The 18,370-nt window shown below is 35.9% G+C and overlaps 1 protein-coding gene and 1 non-coding gene across 3 annotated transcripts; both read right to left on the reverse strand.

The window, feature by feature from the left end:
- On the reverse strand, positions 1 to 14,008 carry Sam-S (S-adenosylmethionine Synthetase). Of its 2 annotated transcripts, none has more exons than XM_071583876.1 (9): positions 13,675 to 14,008; positions 13,184 to 13,261; positions 12,976 to 13,098; positions 11,793 to 11,905; positions 10,770 to 10,913; positions 6,540 to 6,758; positions 4,055 to 4,237; positions 2,056 to 2,189; positions 1 to 1,881 (listed from the first exon to the last, which is right to left on the reverse strand). In XM_071583876.1, the coding sequence occupies exons 1-9, from the start codon at positions 13,790 to 13,792 to the stop codon at positions 1,779 to 1,781; spliced, it is 1,215 nt and encodes a 404-aa protein (XP_071439977.1). In that variant the 5' UTR covers positions 13,793 to 14,008; the 3' UTR covers positions 1 to 1,778. The 2 variants fall into 2 exon arrangements, with proteins under 2 accessions (XP_071439977.1, XP_071439978.1); XM_071583877.1 differs by lacking the exon at positions 11,793 to 11,905 and adding an exon at positions 12,491 to 12,603.
- Positions 11,512 to 11,595, reverse strand: LOC139686901 (small nucleolar RNA SNORD24). The gene has a single exon (XR_011700571.1). It is a non-coding gene; the product is annotated as a small nucleolar RNA SNORD24 (small nucleolar RNA).
- Positions 14,009 to 18,370: the final 4,362 nt, after the last annotated feature.

Consider the following 18,370-nt stretch of genomic DNA (forward strand, 5'->3'; position numbering starts at 1 on the left):
TTGTTGATTTGAAATGATGACATTTATTTCCAATGAACTTCATGAAAATGCTTGTATGTACATAAAACGAACATGATTTTGAAGTGGACAGGATATATGTCAGGATGATTCACTACTATGCACCAAGAACTTTCAGAGGGTTAACTCACAGAAGCACATCATACAACCCTTACATTATGACAATCATATTTGACTATTTCATATGGTATTTTAACAATTATGCACAAATTATCACACTCAAGCTTAACAGTAACTTGCTTAATGTTACGTCAATGGAATTTTATAACCATCAAGCATAATAATATGAACTAGTCCACCACAAAACATGAAGTGAATATAAGACGAGTACCAAAATCTCCAGGGCACTTGATTGCAAGATTAAAAACAAGCCAGTCTGTACACACTATTGGAATGGTTTCTTAAAATCACTGAGGAAGACGAACTAAAAAAAGGAAGACAAAATTTTGTATAATAAAAGTATCCCATCATCAACATCAATTGGAGGATGAATTCCTTTCAGTAAAAAGTGACAAATTAAATCCACTTACTAGGTATACAGCACAAGAATGTGTAGACCTAATCAGCATCAATACAGAAATTGGAAATGTGACTTCTGCAAAGACCACTAAAGAATAAAAGAATTTATTTTTCTTTAGGTATTTATTCATGCCATCATTTTTTAAAATCATCATGATATTTAACAGAGGTATCATATCATTAGGTGACAAATAATTGATAGCCAAGTCAAAGGCAATGGCACATTGCACAGAGGCATTCAGAAATAGTACCATATTAAATTCAGATCTCTTCCCAAAGGTTGCATAGAATCTATGTACACAATTCGGAGAAGCTAAAATGTTATTTTTATAAATTTGCCACTAGACTTGCATAAATGGTTATAGACTATGGTTCTCATTTAATAAATTAACTGTGTCATATTCTTCACTGCTACAACATACAGCTGGAACTCAAACCCCTATATAAATACTTTTGTAACAGCTTCAAGCAAGTTAATAATTCCCATGATCTTTGTATTTTGGTCCATCAAAAAAGTTAATCCAAATAAAACACCACCCCATATAAAGCATCTCAAAAAATTTCTAATGTTGTGGGACTTAAAACTCTTGCAATTAAGGGAACAGTTATTTAAATGGCCTTTTCTTCTTCGGTACAGTTCTCTCAAATTATGCACGTCTTGTTCTTCCCCATTCTCGCGCACAAATTACACACAATCACAAACAAGGGATGGGAAGCTGGAGAAGTAATTCTCTATCATGCACACACACACATTCACTCACTGGCACATTTCCAACATGGACACGCACCTATATGGCAAACACCTTGAGTAAGTGGCTTTTTTCTTTCCTTCCGACCCTGATGTACATTTCTTACTCTAATGACTGATCTTGAGCGCTGCCAAATAGAACACATAATTGGAAGGTGTAAATTTCCTGCTAAGCGGCCCTATCTTACCCCACTGTCTCTACCCCATGGACGAAACTCATCCTTTGTCATCCCCCAATTCATTCAAGGGTACAACCACGACCACTGGTCCAGCTAAATCCACCAGCTGCTCCAAAGGCCAAGCTTCAGGACACTGAGAACTTGTTATGGCTCCCTTCAATTGCTCCTAAACAGGCACACACTGTTCCTCCTCTCATTATGCCAAGATCTCGCTCATACCAAGTTATATTTACACACATCGAACATGAATGTGAAAGAAAAGGAGTGTTCAAGGGAAAAAGAGACAGTTGATCAACATTAAACATCTCTAAACATCAATATACTAGCTTTTTGGGCGCCTCCCAAGGGAAAATATCACGGCCAAAATGTCCATAGGTGCTCGTTTGCTGATATATAGGGTTGCGAAGGTTCAATTCTCTGCAAGAAAAAAGGTTCAGATTAGCATGTTCATCTTTTGCAGTAGAGAGGCACTCAAAAAAACAGGGATACCTCAGTTAATTATTTTAAATCATAAAGAAATCAGCAGTAGCAAATACTTGAGCATCATGGACAAAGAAAATATCCAGAATGCTGGCATAGGCGTGCACTTACTTTACTATTTTCCCAGGACGAAGGTCAAAATTACTCTTAACAATTTGAAGGAGCTCTTTTTGAGTTTTATTCGAAGTTCCATAATCAAAGACTGTGATTGAAAGTGGCTCTGCTACACCAATTGCATATGCAACCTGCAAGAACATATAAAATGATATCAAATACTGCTTAAAATATAAAGTAAAGCAGAACTTCCCTTAACTGCTTTTAATTATACCCCATATCAAGGTATTCTCACAACTTAAACCTACAAAAGAGTACGGCATTAAAAAAATCCTTCGAGAATATTATTACTGCTCCAATAACCCATTGTTTCTTAATATAAGAGTAAACAGTACCAGCAGGCTAACCCATCTGAGACCAGTTATACCGTATGGATTTTTAATACCATAAAATTTTTGGTCAAGTCCCTAAATGTTACATTTATTGAAGGTATCTTAGTAAATACTGATATAAAAATACACAGGAATTATATCTTCGATGTGCAATGAATCTGCATTTCAGCTGCATACTTAGCGAGTACATATATGAAAATAGCAGTGTATGCTGAAGATCAGGTGACCTAATATAAAAATAAGAAGAATAACAAACATAAAAAAGAAAGACATTTTAAAATCATTTGTGATACATATCCTCAGTTTATAGTGGTGGAAATATTCATCATGAATAAATCAAGAGTAGCAAATACACAAAACATCATAGGAAAAATGCATCACAAGTGGCAGCAGTTAAGGGTTTAATGGAAATTGATAAAACCACTTTTTCAGTAGTTATGATTTTGCCAGGAGGCTGTAAATAGCTGTCCTAAGTAAGTCCCTAGTTGATGTTTACAGCCACCAATGTTAACAGCAAAACCAAATTACTTTTACCCCACTTCAATAGGCCAAACCTAAATCATAATCTGAAAGCCACCATTATTTGTAGCAAGCGATTTCAAATAATTAGAATTAAGGTTAGCGGTGAGTACTAGCATATTGAATCATTTTCATGCATTCCAATTGCTTACACCAAGCATACTGCTATGGTCACAATATATATGGAAATGCGTGGTTTTTGTCACTAATGAGAAAATATTCCTGATGGCTACCTGTGCAGCAACCAATTCATTATAATATCTCATCGTTATCTCCAATTAATAAAATTGCAGGGACACAATAAAAAATAACATTCCCTCAGCATTCACCTCCCATGATTTGTACATACCTTCTTACTAATATTAATCCATTACACAAAGAAAACAAAATTGTGTAACTATCAAAATAAACATGATAAATCTAAAAGTAGAATCTACCTCAGAAGACCAATTTGATCAAAAAGAAGTAAATTAAATTTTATACTGAATCTTTGATTATGGCCTGCTAAGGTAAATATGGCGGCAACTTAAATAAGCACAATGCATATAGAACAGCTCAATCTGAATATGAACCCATATTAACTTCATAAGAATGACTTCACAATACTACATTGCTGGCAATCTGCCCAACCAATGCAGCAAGAAACTAAACATTTGCCATTACAATGAGTTAGAAAAGCAAACAGAGACTCTTGGCAGTCAAACTGGAAAATTGAGCCAATTTACATTAATCAAATAAAATTAGTGCATGGTACGAGAGGTACATTTTAAGTGAATAAGAAGAAAAGAACCAATAATGAAAAATGACAATTTTAGAAATTTCTTTGTGAATGCATTTTATACAATGTTCTTCAGAGCCACACAACCTTGAGAAACTATTACCCCGTCTGCTTCAGGTCTTATCTAAAAACTAAGTATTACAGAGGTAATGAGCACTAATACCAGTGGCAGAGAATAAATCTTTATCTTATCGACTCATTATTTCTTATACTATATTTACCTGGTACTTACTATGTATAGCAGCCTATTTTACCTACACCATTAATTACATTGTTCCCCAAAATGGCAAATATTTTAAGTTTTTAATAATCCAAATACATAACAAAATTCATAGTTTAGGCTCAATGGTTAATGTTTATCACTCACCTGAACAAGACAACGCTTGCAAAGACCAGCTTTGACAAGCGATTTAGCCACCCAACGGGCAGCATATGCTGCAGATCTGTCAACTTTGGTGAAGTCCTTTCCAGAGAAAGCTCCACCGCCATGTGCACCCCATCCACCGTATGTGTCCACAATAATCTTCCGTCCTGTTAGCCCGGCATCACCCTAAATATGTAAAAAAGAACAATTAACGTAACCGGTAACAGAATTTTTTTTTACTATTACGTTCATGCAGGGTCGCGGTAGTCCAGGGGTTGAGCACTGGACTACTGACCGGAGGGCCCCCGGTTTGATTCCCAGGCACCTGCAGCTCTACCTAAGCTGTGATTTAATGGGTACCAGATCTTCCTGGGAAACCATAACTGGCACAGGTAAGGGAACTGGCCCCCATACCCTGATGTGTTAAATTTACACGTGGTCGGGTTCAGTACTGCGTGAACTCTACCATCACCTACCTTAAGGTTGATTACTGTGTTTATGGTTATATGTTTAAGAGAACAATGACTGAGGCAAATAAAGAGGAAAAATTTAAGCAATGAATTGAGGTAAAAATGAATTGATTCTTACAATTTTCTTTAATTGTGAATGATTCATAAATTTAATAGAAAAATTTCAACCCCAAAAAAATACCAGTTCAGCTACAATACTTATACTTAAATAATCTGGATAATGTATCAATAAAAGACTAGAATTTCGGATTACCCATGATGAAAGACAACTCAGTGATCGGAACTGGTTACTCTTTTGTAATGAACAAGCCAACCATGCCACCACAAATGCTATAATCTTTTCCAATGCAACCAACAATTTCTTTCACCTCTTGAAGACCCTCACTCCCCTCCAGTTAGTCACTCTAGCTTTGGCAAAAACCTTCCCTTCTAAGTCAGACCAATCTCTTGTGCAAGTGTGTGCATGAGCAAATGAATATCTAAAACAATACTCCTCTTGAACATTATTCCAGCACTGATGGAAGAATACCTTCCATCACTACAATTTCAGTGAAAAATTGAATAACATAAAACTCCTTACTCCAAATGGCGACAGTGCATGAAGAGGTTGGTGCAAATCAAATAATGGAAAAATTTTGTAGGATCACTGATTGCTTAAGACTTTGAGAACACCCAATACCCAACATTTGACTGAATGTTTAAGACTAAGTAGAACCTATAGCAAAAAGTAAAATAATAAACTATCACTTCTGATGCACATCCTCAGTTTGTAGAGGTGGAAATATTCATCATGGATAAATCAAGATTAGCAAATACAGAACAGACAAAACTTTCCCAGCTTGTATGATTCAGTGAGTCTGGAAATGTGTCATGCAATCATCATAACACAATTTCTATGAATTGAAGTCCCTTGCCACTAGTCACTTTCAATACTGCTACCAAAATTTACAGTAAATTCAATGAGTTCTAACCCTCTTTCACCACCTTAAATAAATCTAGGTCATATTCAAAACCACCATAATAGTGTAACAGGTTATATTATATCATGAGCCATTAAGGTAAGTTGTAAGTACTAGGCATATTGAATTATTTTCTGATAGTTCTTAAATTTTGTACAACTGAAGTTACCATCACGAATTGTGAACTTTATTCTTCATAACTATCTGTTTAGCACTCAAATTTCCAATAATATTATATCATGATGTCATCTTATGTAATATTAGGATAAAAATATCCTCTCTCGCCATTTAACTATCATCATTTGCAGTCATCTGTTATTTTATTAATCTATTACACAGAGCAGATTGATTTGTGAAAATATTTCAAATAACCACAATAACATATTTACAGGAGGATCTGTTCCAGATAGCCTATTGGACCAAAATAGAAGCATTTCATTATTATACTGAAATTTACTTTTGGTCCGCAGAATAAACCATGCTGGCATATTAAATGTCAATGAAAACCAAGTAGATAAATTGTGAAAACATACATATTGACTTAATGATACTAGTTCATAATGTCTCACATCACCTATGTTGCCTGTTATCCACGTAGCCTGAACAGCCAAAAAATTAATCATTCGTCATCACCACAAATAAAAAGATGGATATGAGATATTCAAGAGCACCAAAATAAAAAAAAGCCCTGGGCCTTTAGTTTGCCCTTGACAGTGTGTGACAGGAGGAACAGAGGGTCTCAGCAAATCAAAATCTGGACAAAGCCCTACAATTGACACTATTACTCTATGACACTAAAACTCCCAGTATTTACAGCCATCAGCTGAAGTCAACGGCATTAGAAGGGACACCTATCTACAGACCAAGTTTTAATCAAATGTTAATCAACAAACGTTTTCATAAATTACACCCAACTTGATTAAGGTCAGGAAATAAACTTTTGGTATCTACCTCTGGTCTGCGAAGCCCAGATTATTTTAACTTTGTATATTTTAATGCTATTAAAAAAGCAAAAAATGCCCAGGTTGCAGTAAACTAATAGATTTGCACATGACTTACTTGTGGTCCTCCAACATGAAAGTTTCCGCAAGGGTTTATGTGGAACATCGTTTTGTCATCTAGGTACTTCTCTGGTATCACATGCTTTATAACCTTCTCCATAACTTCCTCTCGAAGCTGATCCAAGCCAATCTTTTCTGAATGTTGCACTGATACAACCACTGTATGCATACGAAGTGGAATGCATGCACCATTTACAAAATGGTAATCACAGGTCACCTATAAAATGGGAAAGAAGTAGTTAGCTTCAATAAAAAAGATGAAGCACATACATTATATACACATGAATACTGAAATAAGGACACACTGTGGATTGCATGTTCCTTCTACAATAATATGCATAGCAATGTTAAAATAACTATTTTTCTAATCTTCAGTGTTATTCTTACACAGCTAAATAAATGGCTCTAAGAGGGTACCAGAATACATGGAGAGCACCATATGCATATTGCTAAGGGAAAAACCTTAAGTAATGGAATTAAAAATATTAGTGATGATTGAAACTTTTGTTGCAAACTGTTATCAATATAAGGTGAAAATTTAAGGCAACCTAGAATGCATCTCACCCTAAAGTCCATTCTACTAAAGACAAGGGATAATGTCAAGTATTACTGACAGATGCACATTTTCTCAAATTATATTAGAGTAAATACTTTTGGCAATTGCCGAGAGAAAATATAATTTTTCAAAAAAATCACCTTTATTATGTTCTAATTAGGAAATCTATTGAGCATGGACCAGCAAAAAATTAACATATTGATGCGGTTGGATACCATGATTTTGTGCACTAAGATGGCAATACCAACACTGAGGTATGCATGCAACTGAAGTTTACAGTTCAATGTAAGTCAGATATTAACTAATAGGATTTCCTTGTAAAATAATAATACGTCGTAGAAAATCAGAAATTCAAATTGAGGGAATTAGACTACAATATGCATAAAATGTCATTTCTCCACATATTTACACAAACATTAACATATCTTGTTCCTGCTGATCAAGGGTTTACTGTTTAGTTATGGTGCAGAGAGTCCATAAGAAGGAATAACATTTTGAGGACGAAGTACATTGCATTACCTCCACCATCCCTCTAAACCACTGCTGAAAAATAATGTGATTTAAAACACACACACACACACACTAGAATACAGATTTTAGTCTATAGTTTCTGTTTAAACATTTAATTTCTCAATGTTCAATAAATAATTAGGATTGTAACCAACTTTCCACGAGTTTTTACCTTCAGTCATCATTCTATTGGTCATTGCAACATCACAGAAATTTGTGTGGTACTGCTGGTGTCGTAAAGCAAAGCATCTTAAAACCATGATACCATAAAATTAAAACAAAACTTACGAGTTGTTTCTTTGGCAGTGAGAATTAATAAAAGTTCACCAATAATTTTGCTAGCTTATTATCAGTAAAAAATTTGCACGTCACCATGTCCCTTCCATAACATGATCACAACTGCACTTGAGTCTCTCCCACACTTGATTCCGTTGGCTATAACAAATACATTTCTCTCAGTGAGATTTTGAGCCCTAAAATTACAAAGCATATGACAGGCGAATGAAAATCCAAAAACCCAAGAGTCACTGCTTTTTAAGGCCAAAAATACCAGTTCCAAAATCCCAAAAATATGGTTCTTATATATATTTTCACCATCATTTGAAATCATACTTTTTGTACAGCCTGATGATTTATAACTGCAACAATTGGCAAGTAAACAATATATATCCCTTTATGAAATCATTTCATTATTTGTCTATGATAACGTTAGCAATAAAAATTGAATTTACAGTGTTGCCGTTAATTTTATCATTGAAAGGGAAACATAAGGTCACTGCTGTCAATTTTAGTGCATGTACATACCCCATACTTCAGTTTTTGAATTTAAATTTTTTCAGCAATCCCTAAATGTTTGGCACATTCCATAAATTCCTATATTTTTAAACCCACGTGGAACCCCATATTTACACAATTTCATTTTTAGTCTTCCAACTAATTGCATCACCATGTGCTAGACTAAAACAGCTCAATTCTATCAAGTCCACAAGAAACACTTTTTCGAAGTAGTTTCAATCATATTCACAACAATTACAAGAGCAGTACTGTGGGGGAAAAGAAAGATTTTGGGGAAAATTCTGAATATAGCAAGGCAGCATAGGCTGCCACTAGCAATGAAAATGTCAACCAATAAAACTGCTGTCTGCTAGCAAAATATTTGTGTATTCTCCATCTCCACACAAAATTTTGAAGTTGGGACAGCTGTTTGCACTTGTTAAGCCATGAGTTAGCTCAGTTTCTCATTTGTTAGTTTTCCTCAAATTCTCAGGAATACAAGTTTTATCCTTCTTGACAGTGAGAAGTAGAAAAGACTAGTAGAATAAAGAAAATTTGCAATTGAAGATAAAATAATTTTCTCAGAACTAAGTGATTCTCACAATGAAACTTGTAATGATCTGTTGAAACATCTAAGATTGACATCCTCTACAATGAATACAATATTGGAAGTTGAATTTTAGGCATACTAATACTATCACATATGACTACCACAGCAAATATAAAAAACAAGTTCACTATTCATTACAAATCGCAACTACAGGATACTTATACTCCACCAAAAGTATATTTTGGATTAATATAATCCGCAAGTAGCCACTAATTTTTTAAGCTTCATATAATAAGCCACCTCTACACCCAAAACCATATTACAAACTTCACTTCCACATACTTTCTACCTTCTTCCATTCCACTTAACATGCTCATCCTTTCCTTCCCCTACCTCAGCTGAGTAACCATCTCTATCACAACCTTTCAACACCTCCCATTGCTAGTCAAAATGCTCTGTATTAGTCTTGTCTGCCTCCTTTGAGAGCTCCCCAAACAATCCCCACCATGTCTAACACTGTTTGTTTTCTTTCATCCCACTTCACTTTTTCCACTCTTCTCCAACTCACATTTCAAAAGCCTTTAATATATCTCCATCCTCTTTTTTTTTTAACCATGTTTCCTCACTGGACACAACCACACTCCATATCAAACGGATTCGGCTATGGCATAAAGCAAACTAATCTGATCTCACAACTGAAAAGCCAACTTCTTATTAAGAATTCCATCAATCCATCAAAATCCTGGCCTTTACAAAATGCTGCCATTTGTAATACTGAATGTGGACCGATGTTGAATAGAAAGTAAGAAAATTTTTCAAGTAGTGATTGAAGACTTCCTAGGGAAATTTCAAGGAAGAAAATTATGAAAATGCAGCGCAAGAGAAAGGGCTTCAATTAAAAAGGGAATGAAACTTACAGGAATTTTGGATGACATGAAGAGGAGAAAAAATTTCGGACAACACTTAGCAGAAACTTAGCACGTGAAATGAACTGCAAATTTCTATTGTTCCTGGCACATTGTAATAAGGTGCAATTAAGGATGTGAAATTTGCTTAAGGTTTCTAGTAATTTTATTTTGCTAGTTAAGTCAAAGAAAATCTTCAGTTCACGCCCATCCAAAACCTACCGTAACTGGTAAACTGGCAACAATTTTTCAGGGCTATGTCAAGCCATGGGAAATATAAAATTAACAGTAGCATGGAATATTAGATTGACAGTTTAGCTTGGATGGAAGATGAATATTAGTGAATTATAAAATGTATCAGAAACATTAAAAACTTGATTTATCTGCCTAAAATTAAGGGTAATCATGACATCTACATCAGTACTTCTATATATGTTAACATCCTTGGACTTTTTAAGTAAAGTTGATGCAAGTAATATTAATGTTGCAATAATTGTGGTTCTCAATTTTAAGTATCACATTAAAATACTTTAGAGTAAAATCAATCAATTACTTAAGCAATGTAACATAATAATGAACATTAACTTGGGTAATGTTACATTGTTAAAAATAAAATACATATACTATTAACAACAAAATACTTGAATACTTTAAACCTTGAAATCCTCAACCATAAATTGGTACACTATCCAAGCTCCCATGGGATTTCAACCTGAACCACAACAATTTTTTACATTTGTAATTTATAGTTATATCCCTGAAAGTGTGGAGGGACTTTCCCATTAAAAATTTTTTCAATTAAAATGTCTTGAGTGAAGGAAATAAAATGAAAATGTTTACATGAATCTAATTATTACAATCATTGAACATCATAGATGATGTCAAGCACAAATACACAATGAATCTAAGAAATATAATAAAATGTTAATTTACCTGTGTTTTTGAGTCAGGGCGTGCCCACCAGAATACACCATTTCTTCTCAGTTGCGCAATACGTTGATTTAACTTGTGAGCCAATACCACTGTCAATGGCATACACTCTTCAGTCTCGTCTGTTGCATAACCAAACATGAGTCCCTAAAAATTACAAAATAACAGGCTCCTGACTTCAGCTAAAATCATTACATAGAAATATTAATGGTAAAAATTACATGCATTAAATAGACAATGGGAAATATCTTGCAACACAATGTTTTTTAAACACTTACAATTTCAATAATAAAAACGAAGTACATTTCTTAGAACAATTTTACATGAAAGCCTGACAATCTACTTTTCAACATGATTTTCACTGATATTAAGGCACCAATCAACTTACACAAGAAGCTTCTGAAGTTACAAACTACAGCAAATTAGCCATTTTTATATCGCTGTGGCATTCATTACATAGATGCTTTATCAAGCACATGAACAAGTGTTAGTCACAGTGACAATGATATGACAAGTGCCTTAATATCAGTGGAAATATGTTGAAAATTAGACAGTACAGTTCATGTAAAAAAGAAACAAAAAATCTCGTTTTTATTATCAAAAGAGCATGCTTAAAAAACCCACCTCATATGATTAAAGGAACATTAAATGCAGCCCTTAACTGAAAACAAAAGCACTTTAACTTTGAAAACAAGCACATAAAACAGGAACTGCTTGACAAGACAAAAAGCACGTGTGATGCATCTCCCTCAGTCACAACAAGTTTGGTGGTAATGAGTTTCATCATGTCCAACTCAAGAGTAGCAAATACAAAGTAGCATCATTGGAATGAAGCACCACATGCAAATGACTTAGGACACATTAGTTCATTCCTGAATTATGATGGCAAAATTTTAACCAGTACCATATACCCTATTCAGTTGAAAAATGGCAAGCATTTACTCTGGAGTGGAGTGTGATAGACTGCAAGTAAGAGAAAGAGCAATTGGCCAGAGATCTACAGGTGGCCTAATTAGGCAAAGTCACCTGGTCCCCCGCACCAACTTCCTCTTCATTTCGGTTCAGGTGAACACCAGATGCGATGTCAGGAGACTGCTGGTCCAAGGCCAAGAGGACATTGCAGATCTTGTAATCAAACCCTGATGGACAAGACAAGGAATCCCACATTCTAAGTCTTTCCAATATTTTCACAGGGCTATACCGTATGACTTTGAAAGCCACAATCATGCAACCCCATGCCCATTAGTAAATATGCAAATATAACTAATTTCACATCCCAGTTAACAAGGGAGTTGGGCAACTTAACATTACAACAGTGATGACTTCAATTATTACCCAAGCAGCCCTGTAAAGTAAAACCAGTTATGACTATATCTTTATACATGCATCATTATGGCTACAGCCAATCAAATATTCTTTTAACTCCATAAATGTTGCTCCATAAATACACCGACAAAACCGTCTAGACTATTATTAATACAGGTTTACTGAACTCTAGCATCGAAAATTTAAATATTTTAACCGTAAAATCACCCAAACTGCTGAGACTGATACAAAAATGATTGACGTTTTCCTAATGTTAGAAGCATTCGTTCCGCCAGGCTTTGACTTCCATATCCTGGCTTTAAAGACCAGTGCGGCCATTCATTATTAACACATGCCCCAAGCAAATTTTCCCATTTCTGCTGGAAAATCGAGCTCTCGAAACAAATCCACTTTGGTACCTGATCACCAGCACCAATCTCGTTCTCTTCCTTATTAACGTGCACGCCGTCAGCGATGTTTGGGGACTGTTGTTCAACGGCCACCAGGAGATTGCAAGTTGTGTAGTCAAAGCCTGCAGCGTGATCACAGTCAAATAATGATCCATTTGGGACATTAGGCTAATAAGTGCTTAACACCTTCCGCGAGCAGCATAAACAGTAGGTTGGGAGTCTCCTTGCATTGGTTACTCATAATAAAACAGCAAGTGAACAAATTCAAAAATGATGGTGTCTATGAATTTTAAAGTAAATAATAAGTTACAGCGTTTCAAGCAAGAGGACTCATTGACCATGGGGGTAATAATATGGGACAATTACTTTAATACAACCTAATAAGAATGTTTAATAGAACCGGGTCATTGAATTAAAAAATAAAACGTGAGCCGCCATTTAAAATGTCCATTGAATATGAAATGCAACGTACGACCACAACCAAAGTTACTCACCCTTAGTGGAATCATCATATCCTATGTGCTTAACTGTCTCTCTCACGACTTTCTGGTAATCAACAACTGCCTTAGAAGTAATTTCTCCACACACTAAAATCATTCCAGTTTTTGTAACAGTCTCTGAAATGTCACAGAAAGTTACATAGAATAAAAGTTATGACACTTATACATTGAACAAACTCATAGTTCACACAAACGAACTTACCGCACGCAACTTTGGCATCTGGGTCTTGTTTCAAATGCGCATCCAAAATTGCGTCACTGATTTGATCGCACATTTTATCTGAAAAATACAATCATTTTGCTACATCAAAATTTAAATAAGAAAATCGCTCATACATTTCGATTCATGCCGGCCATAATGGAGAAGTAACAGTTCCCAATATAAATAAAAAATATCCTACACACACCTAAATTAAAAAGGACATTCTATCTATGCCGTGCGGCGTGGCCGAGCAACACGCGAGTTAAGTGCTCGCTGTTCAAGAAAATTAATAATTTTTTCGAAATCACTCAAAAATTTGCAACAGAGTTTTTATTCAATCTGTCACAGAAATTTGTTTGAAGGCATAATATTATATTTTCTAGCAACCTTGGCCAGGCGCCATTTTCGATATGGACAGGAGAGCGCACATGGCTGCTAACTGAACAATCTTCAGAAAATATTTATTTCGAGAAATAGTAAATTTTACTCACCGGGATGCCCCTCACCGACGGATTCCGAAGTAAACAAAAAAGTTTCTCCTTCAACTACTTCGGACTCCATGTGGCCGTTGTGACCAAATCCGTTTATGTACAAAGATGTTTCGGGCATTGTGGATCTATTACGGTGCGCACGGAACAAGCTGAAGCAACGCCACTGACGAAAAGAGGCCACCTATAGTGAGAGAGGGGTATTTATAACTTCAGCTACACCACGCTCTGGTTTGAATGTGTCGTTGGTATCGTCTGCGTTCGGTTTCTGCGATAGCACCAAAGATCCAAGTATCAGCGATAAACTACCCGGTCAGAGACCAAACACTTATAACACAACAAAATCAATTTCTGCCAGGGAAGAGTGGAGCGGGCCAATTTATAAGAAATTGGTCACATGATCTCCCGATGATTCAAACGACCAACCCGGTTCATTGGACCAATCAGAGATCGCTGTTCCCCTACCGATCCTTGAAGTACCGGTAGTGGCGCGCCATTTTAAATGCGGCACGACCGCGATCGCCATAATAATTGCAATACTTAGATATTTCACCAAATAAACGACATTTTGTAAAAATTTTTAATTATTCCAGCTATACTTTTCACTGATTTGTAAAAACCATCAGTTTGGTAATAGATCAATTAAAAACATCGCTATTTATTTTAAATTACTTGCCTGGAGAAAAATCATTCATAGAAACCGCTGTGACAGGAACAATATCTTATATACTGTTTTCAATAAAAAATCTTGATTGAAAATCAATAAAACATAAAAAGGCACTACTATTTTAAATTTGCATATAAGATAAGCGCACTCAGATTGATAAGGTTCCGCGAGGAAACCAAATTAATACGAGGGTCATCCGGAAAGTAGTACCCGTTCGTGAAATAAAGACACAAAAGTAAATATTAACAAACATAAAAAATTTTATTTGAAAGAGGATACTTTAAACTACTTCTCAACATAATCTCCAAGCAAATTAAGGCATTTGTCATAACGTGTGACAAGTTTCTGTATTCCTGCTGCATAGTCCTTCGCCGCCAGCTCATTGAGATACGCGAGGGACCCATCTTGCACAAATTTTTGCATAATGCAGATGGTGTTTAACAATTTCATGAACAATTGTTCGAGAAACATTGGGAAAATGCTCACAGATGTCATCAATTGTGACGCGCCGATCGTTCCTCACGAATTCGTCAACTGAGCTCACCAGTTGGTCTGTAATGACAGACGGTCTCTCCGAACGCTCATCGTCGTGTGTGTTCCCCCTCCCCATGTTGAAGTTGCGACACCACCGCCGAACAGACGACTCGTCCATTACATTGTCTCCATACACCTCCTTTAATTGGCGATGAATATCACATGGGTGAACGTTTCTTGCATTGAGGAATTTAATCACTGCCCTCACTTCACAACTGGCGGCGTTCTCAATTTTTTTAAACATTGTAAACAATCACAGAAACAACACAGGCAATGCTAGCGTCACGCAACTTGGCTCAGAGAAGGCAGACAAGCCACTGAAGCTATCTGACCTCGTCCAGCGGCTACTCGCGTCATCAGCACTTCATGCGGCACGAACGGGTACTACTTTCCGGATGACCCTCGTATTATGCAAACCACTAAGCACTCGAATCTTGAATCCAAGCGTATGCAAAAGAGTATTGGAAAAAACTTACTGACACCTAGCTGTCTTTAACTATATTAAGAACTCATTTTTAAGGAGTGGGTCTATATAATTCCAGTAGTTTAAGGAAGGTTAAACTAATGAATACAATGGAGAGAAAATAAATAAATCGCAGAACAGATGAATGAAATTTAACGCAATAATTCTTTCACATACATTGATTAAGATTAATTCACATTTCTTCCTATGCCTAAAACAACATGTTTAAGATTTCATGCACACAAAAAAATATTTACGAGTCCATTATTTATCAGATTATTTAATATTTCTGAAAGGTCAATTTAATTAAAATAGAACGTCTACATGTATTATTATTAGAGAATAATATGTAGGAGTTGCACTTTAAATACCTTGACGAAGGCATTAGTTCGGGATGAAAGTTGCATTTTCAATATACGTCATAGAGTCACAGATATCATCCCGGAGGTTCGTACAGGTGGAGCTCACATAATACTAACACAACGGCGTGCGAAAATCACACATCATCAGGGCCCAGTGGCACCCATGGCTTCCTAGGAAGACCTAATACCCCATCTCTATATTGAGGTTGGGGGGCGTGCTTAAATAATTCACATTCCTCAGTAATATCTTGGACTGAGCACTGACTGCCATCGTTTCTGGGGATTTAGCTGCCTGAAATTAAGACACATACTATTCATCGAGCAACCTCAAATAAACTGAAATGGGTAGTGAGAGATGCCTTTACAAACTAATAGCTTTTGTGAATACTTTTATATGATAGAAGATTTCGATCATTTTATTCCAGGTACTTCGGCCACCACCTATGGTTCAAGGTATATTTTGTGCCGTGTTAATTAGGGTATAGAGGTATGTTTTGCTTGGCATTATCGAAAACCTATCCTAACTCATTAGGCTATTTTTTGAATAAAATTCCCCGTGGGTTAATTAATGAGATAAAGAATAAATTTTTTGGCTTTTTCTTTTGTAATTCATTTTTTAGATCAGAGAAAAAATATGCAGCTTCGGGAACATAAACTGTGACTACTCGTATGGTCATTGATTGCAAAGTTAGCTACAAAACTATTGAAAGAGGATTGCTTTTCCATAAATGGATATTGTAGTAGCTTAAGGTGATTTTGCAGCCTAATTTCCATATTTTGTACCAAAAGACTCTTCTCTCATTTATTAAGTGATGCTACTTATGGTGGATTATTACAATGCATATAAAAGGCATGAATTAAATGTCTTATTATATAAATTAAGCATACTCAATGCGAGGAAAGTAACTGTTGAATAGTGACGGGAAAGCCAAATTAAACCCTTTTCCTCCTTCTTATTCATTCCATGGAAAGTTTGACTGGTGTCGTGGCTAGGCTGTATGGCACCCTGGGCAAAGACATCGACCAATTTTGCAGCCTCAATTGTTACATATTTTTGCGTCTGCAGTCGGGCTCGGGAAATACTATTCCTTTCTCACTGTATGCGTGAACCTCAGAATGCGATATCTGAAATTCATCGAGAAAAAAAATATTTTTAAGTCTACCAGGAGTGGAATGATAGAGCTTGTTCACCAGCAAATTTTCCGCTCGTCACTGCGAAATTGGCTATGCCGACTATTCTCTGATAAATTCACTTTTTTGTATGTGAACTTTATCGGTATATTGAGACAGGATTTCAGGTGACCCGTCCAAGAAACGGGTTATAAGCAGGGAATATTATCAGTATTTACCGTAATGTGAAAAACTCCCCGCACCATGGCTGAAGCTGAACAAATAAATAGTCTCGTCTTTGCTGCATGTATCTGATCACCTTATTTCCTTTTTTCAAGCATTGGTTTATCAATCACACAATGCATCTATGTTTCCTCATGCTAAATGGCGCTCTACTTATTCAATGCATGCGCGAGGAAACTGGGATCTTCCGACCTTGTGTGACCTTATTAAATACCGACAACGAGTATGGTCTCATGTATCCATTTATTCTTCACGAAAATTTGTCAGTGACGTTCAAATACCAGTATTTTTCCAATTGGTTTTAAATTTTAACTTAAATTTTTCAAGAGCGTAAGGATTTTGAACTGTTTCCATTAAATGAAAAACCCTGCTGCTCTAGTTTTACGCATTGCTCTCATATTCGTAAGCGTTGATATTTCCACGTGAATTGCACGTACGGTTTGGGGAACGAAATGTTATACCGCAGACAGGGGTCAGGAATAGAGTGGCTTTTACTGAAACCGCCAAAGTACCAGCTTCATCAAATCGAAGATTGGTTTGATAGTTGAGTGAGGTTCTAACATCGTACTAAGCCCCATAGCGCGTTAATTCACACGACAGTACATGGGGAGCAGTTCCTTTCCCTGTGCCGCCTTTGGTTTCCCAAGAAGGTTTGGTACTCGAATTACTACCAGAACACAGCTTGGGTGAAGCTGGGAGGAAGGGGTACCCAAAAGCAGCTGGAATCGACTCCGGGCCCTCCGTTTAGTATACGAAAGCTCTAACGACGAACTTCACGGAATTTCATACCATTCTTAATATTGTACTGTATTTTTTGCAGTAGGATATAGCTTATTAAAATTAAAACAGCTATTAAATAGCATTTTGATAGCAATAAAAAAATTATTTACATGAAAATGTGACTTAAATTATAACTTCATCTGCATTTACAATTAGGTCCACTTGCGCTAGTCAACATGTATTGTTTGAGATTCTCGAAAAACGAGTTTCAATGAATGTTTAATCAATTCATTTATCGAGACACTAAATAATCATTGAACATAACAAATATATGATAAAGAGTAACATTTCTCGAGTGTTGTCGAGCTTGGAAAGAATGAAAATATCCCAACCCACGCCATTTACACGGTCCTGGTTGGATAAGTATCGTTTAGAATTCCATTGAATAAAGGTCTCGCATATCTGTGGAATACAATAAAAATGGATGAGAGACCGCAATTACAAAATTTCGATTAGTTTCCTCTCGAAGTCCAACAATAAGTGAACAATTAGTCCGGTCGCGATATAGAGCGGCATCTTATCATTACGGGTTATCAATCC

This window comes from Hetaerina americana, unplaced genomic scaffold, assembly GCF_022747635.1.
Source record: "Hetaerina americana unplaced genomic scaffold, ioHetAmer1.1.p SCAF_15, whole genome shotgun sequence".
In the NCBI taxonomy this organism is placed as follows: Eukaryota; Metazoa; Arthropoda; class Insecta; order Odonata; family Calopterygidae; genus Hetaerina; species Hetaerina americana.

Bases quoted from the DNA above. Each gene is read 5' to 3' on its own strand.
- Sam-S (XM_071583876.1), bottom strand. From the start codon at position 13,792: ATGCCCGAAACATCTTTGTACATAAACGGATTTGGTCACAACGGCCAC. The intron at 6,759-10,769 runs GTAAATTAACAT...CCCATTTTATAG, and splicing joins GCCCTGACTCAAAAACACAG to GTGACCTGTGATTACCATTT. The intron at 1,882-2,055 runs GTAAGTGCACGC...TTTTTCTTGCAG, and splicing joins CGTCCTGGGAAAATAGTAAA to AGAATTGAACCTTCGCAACC.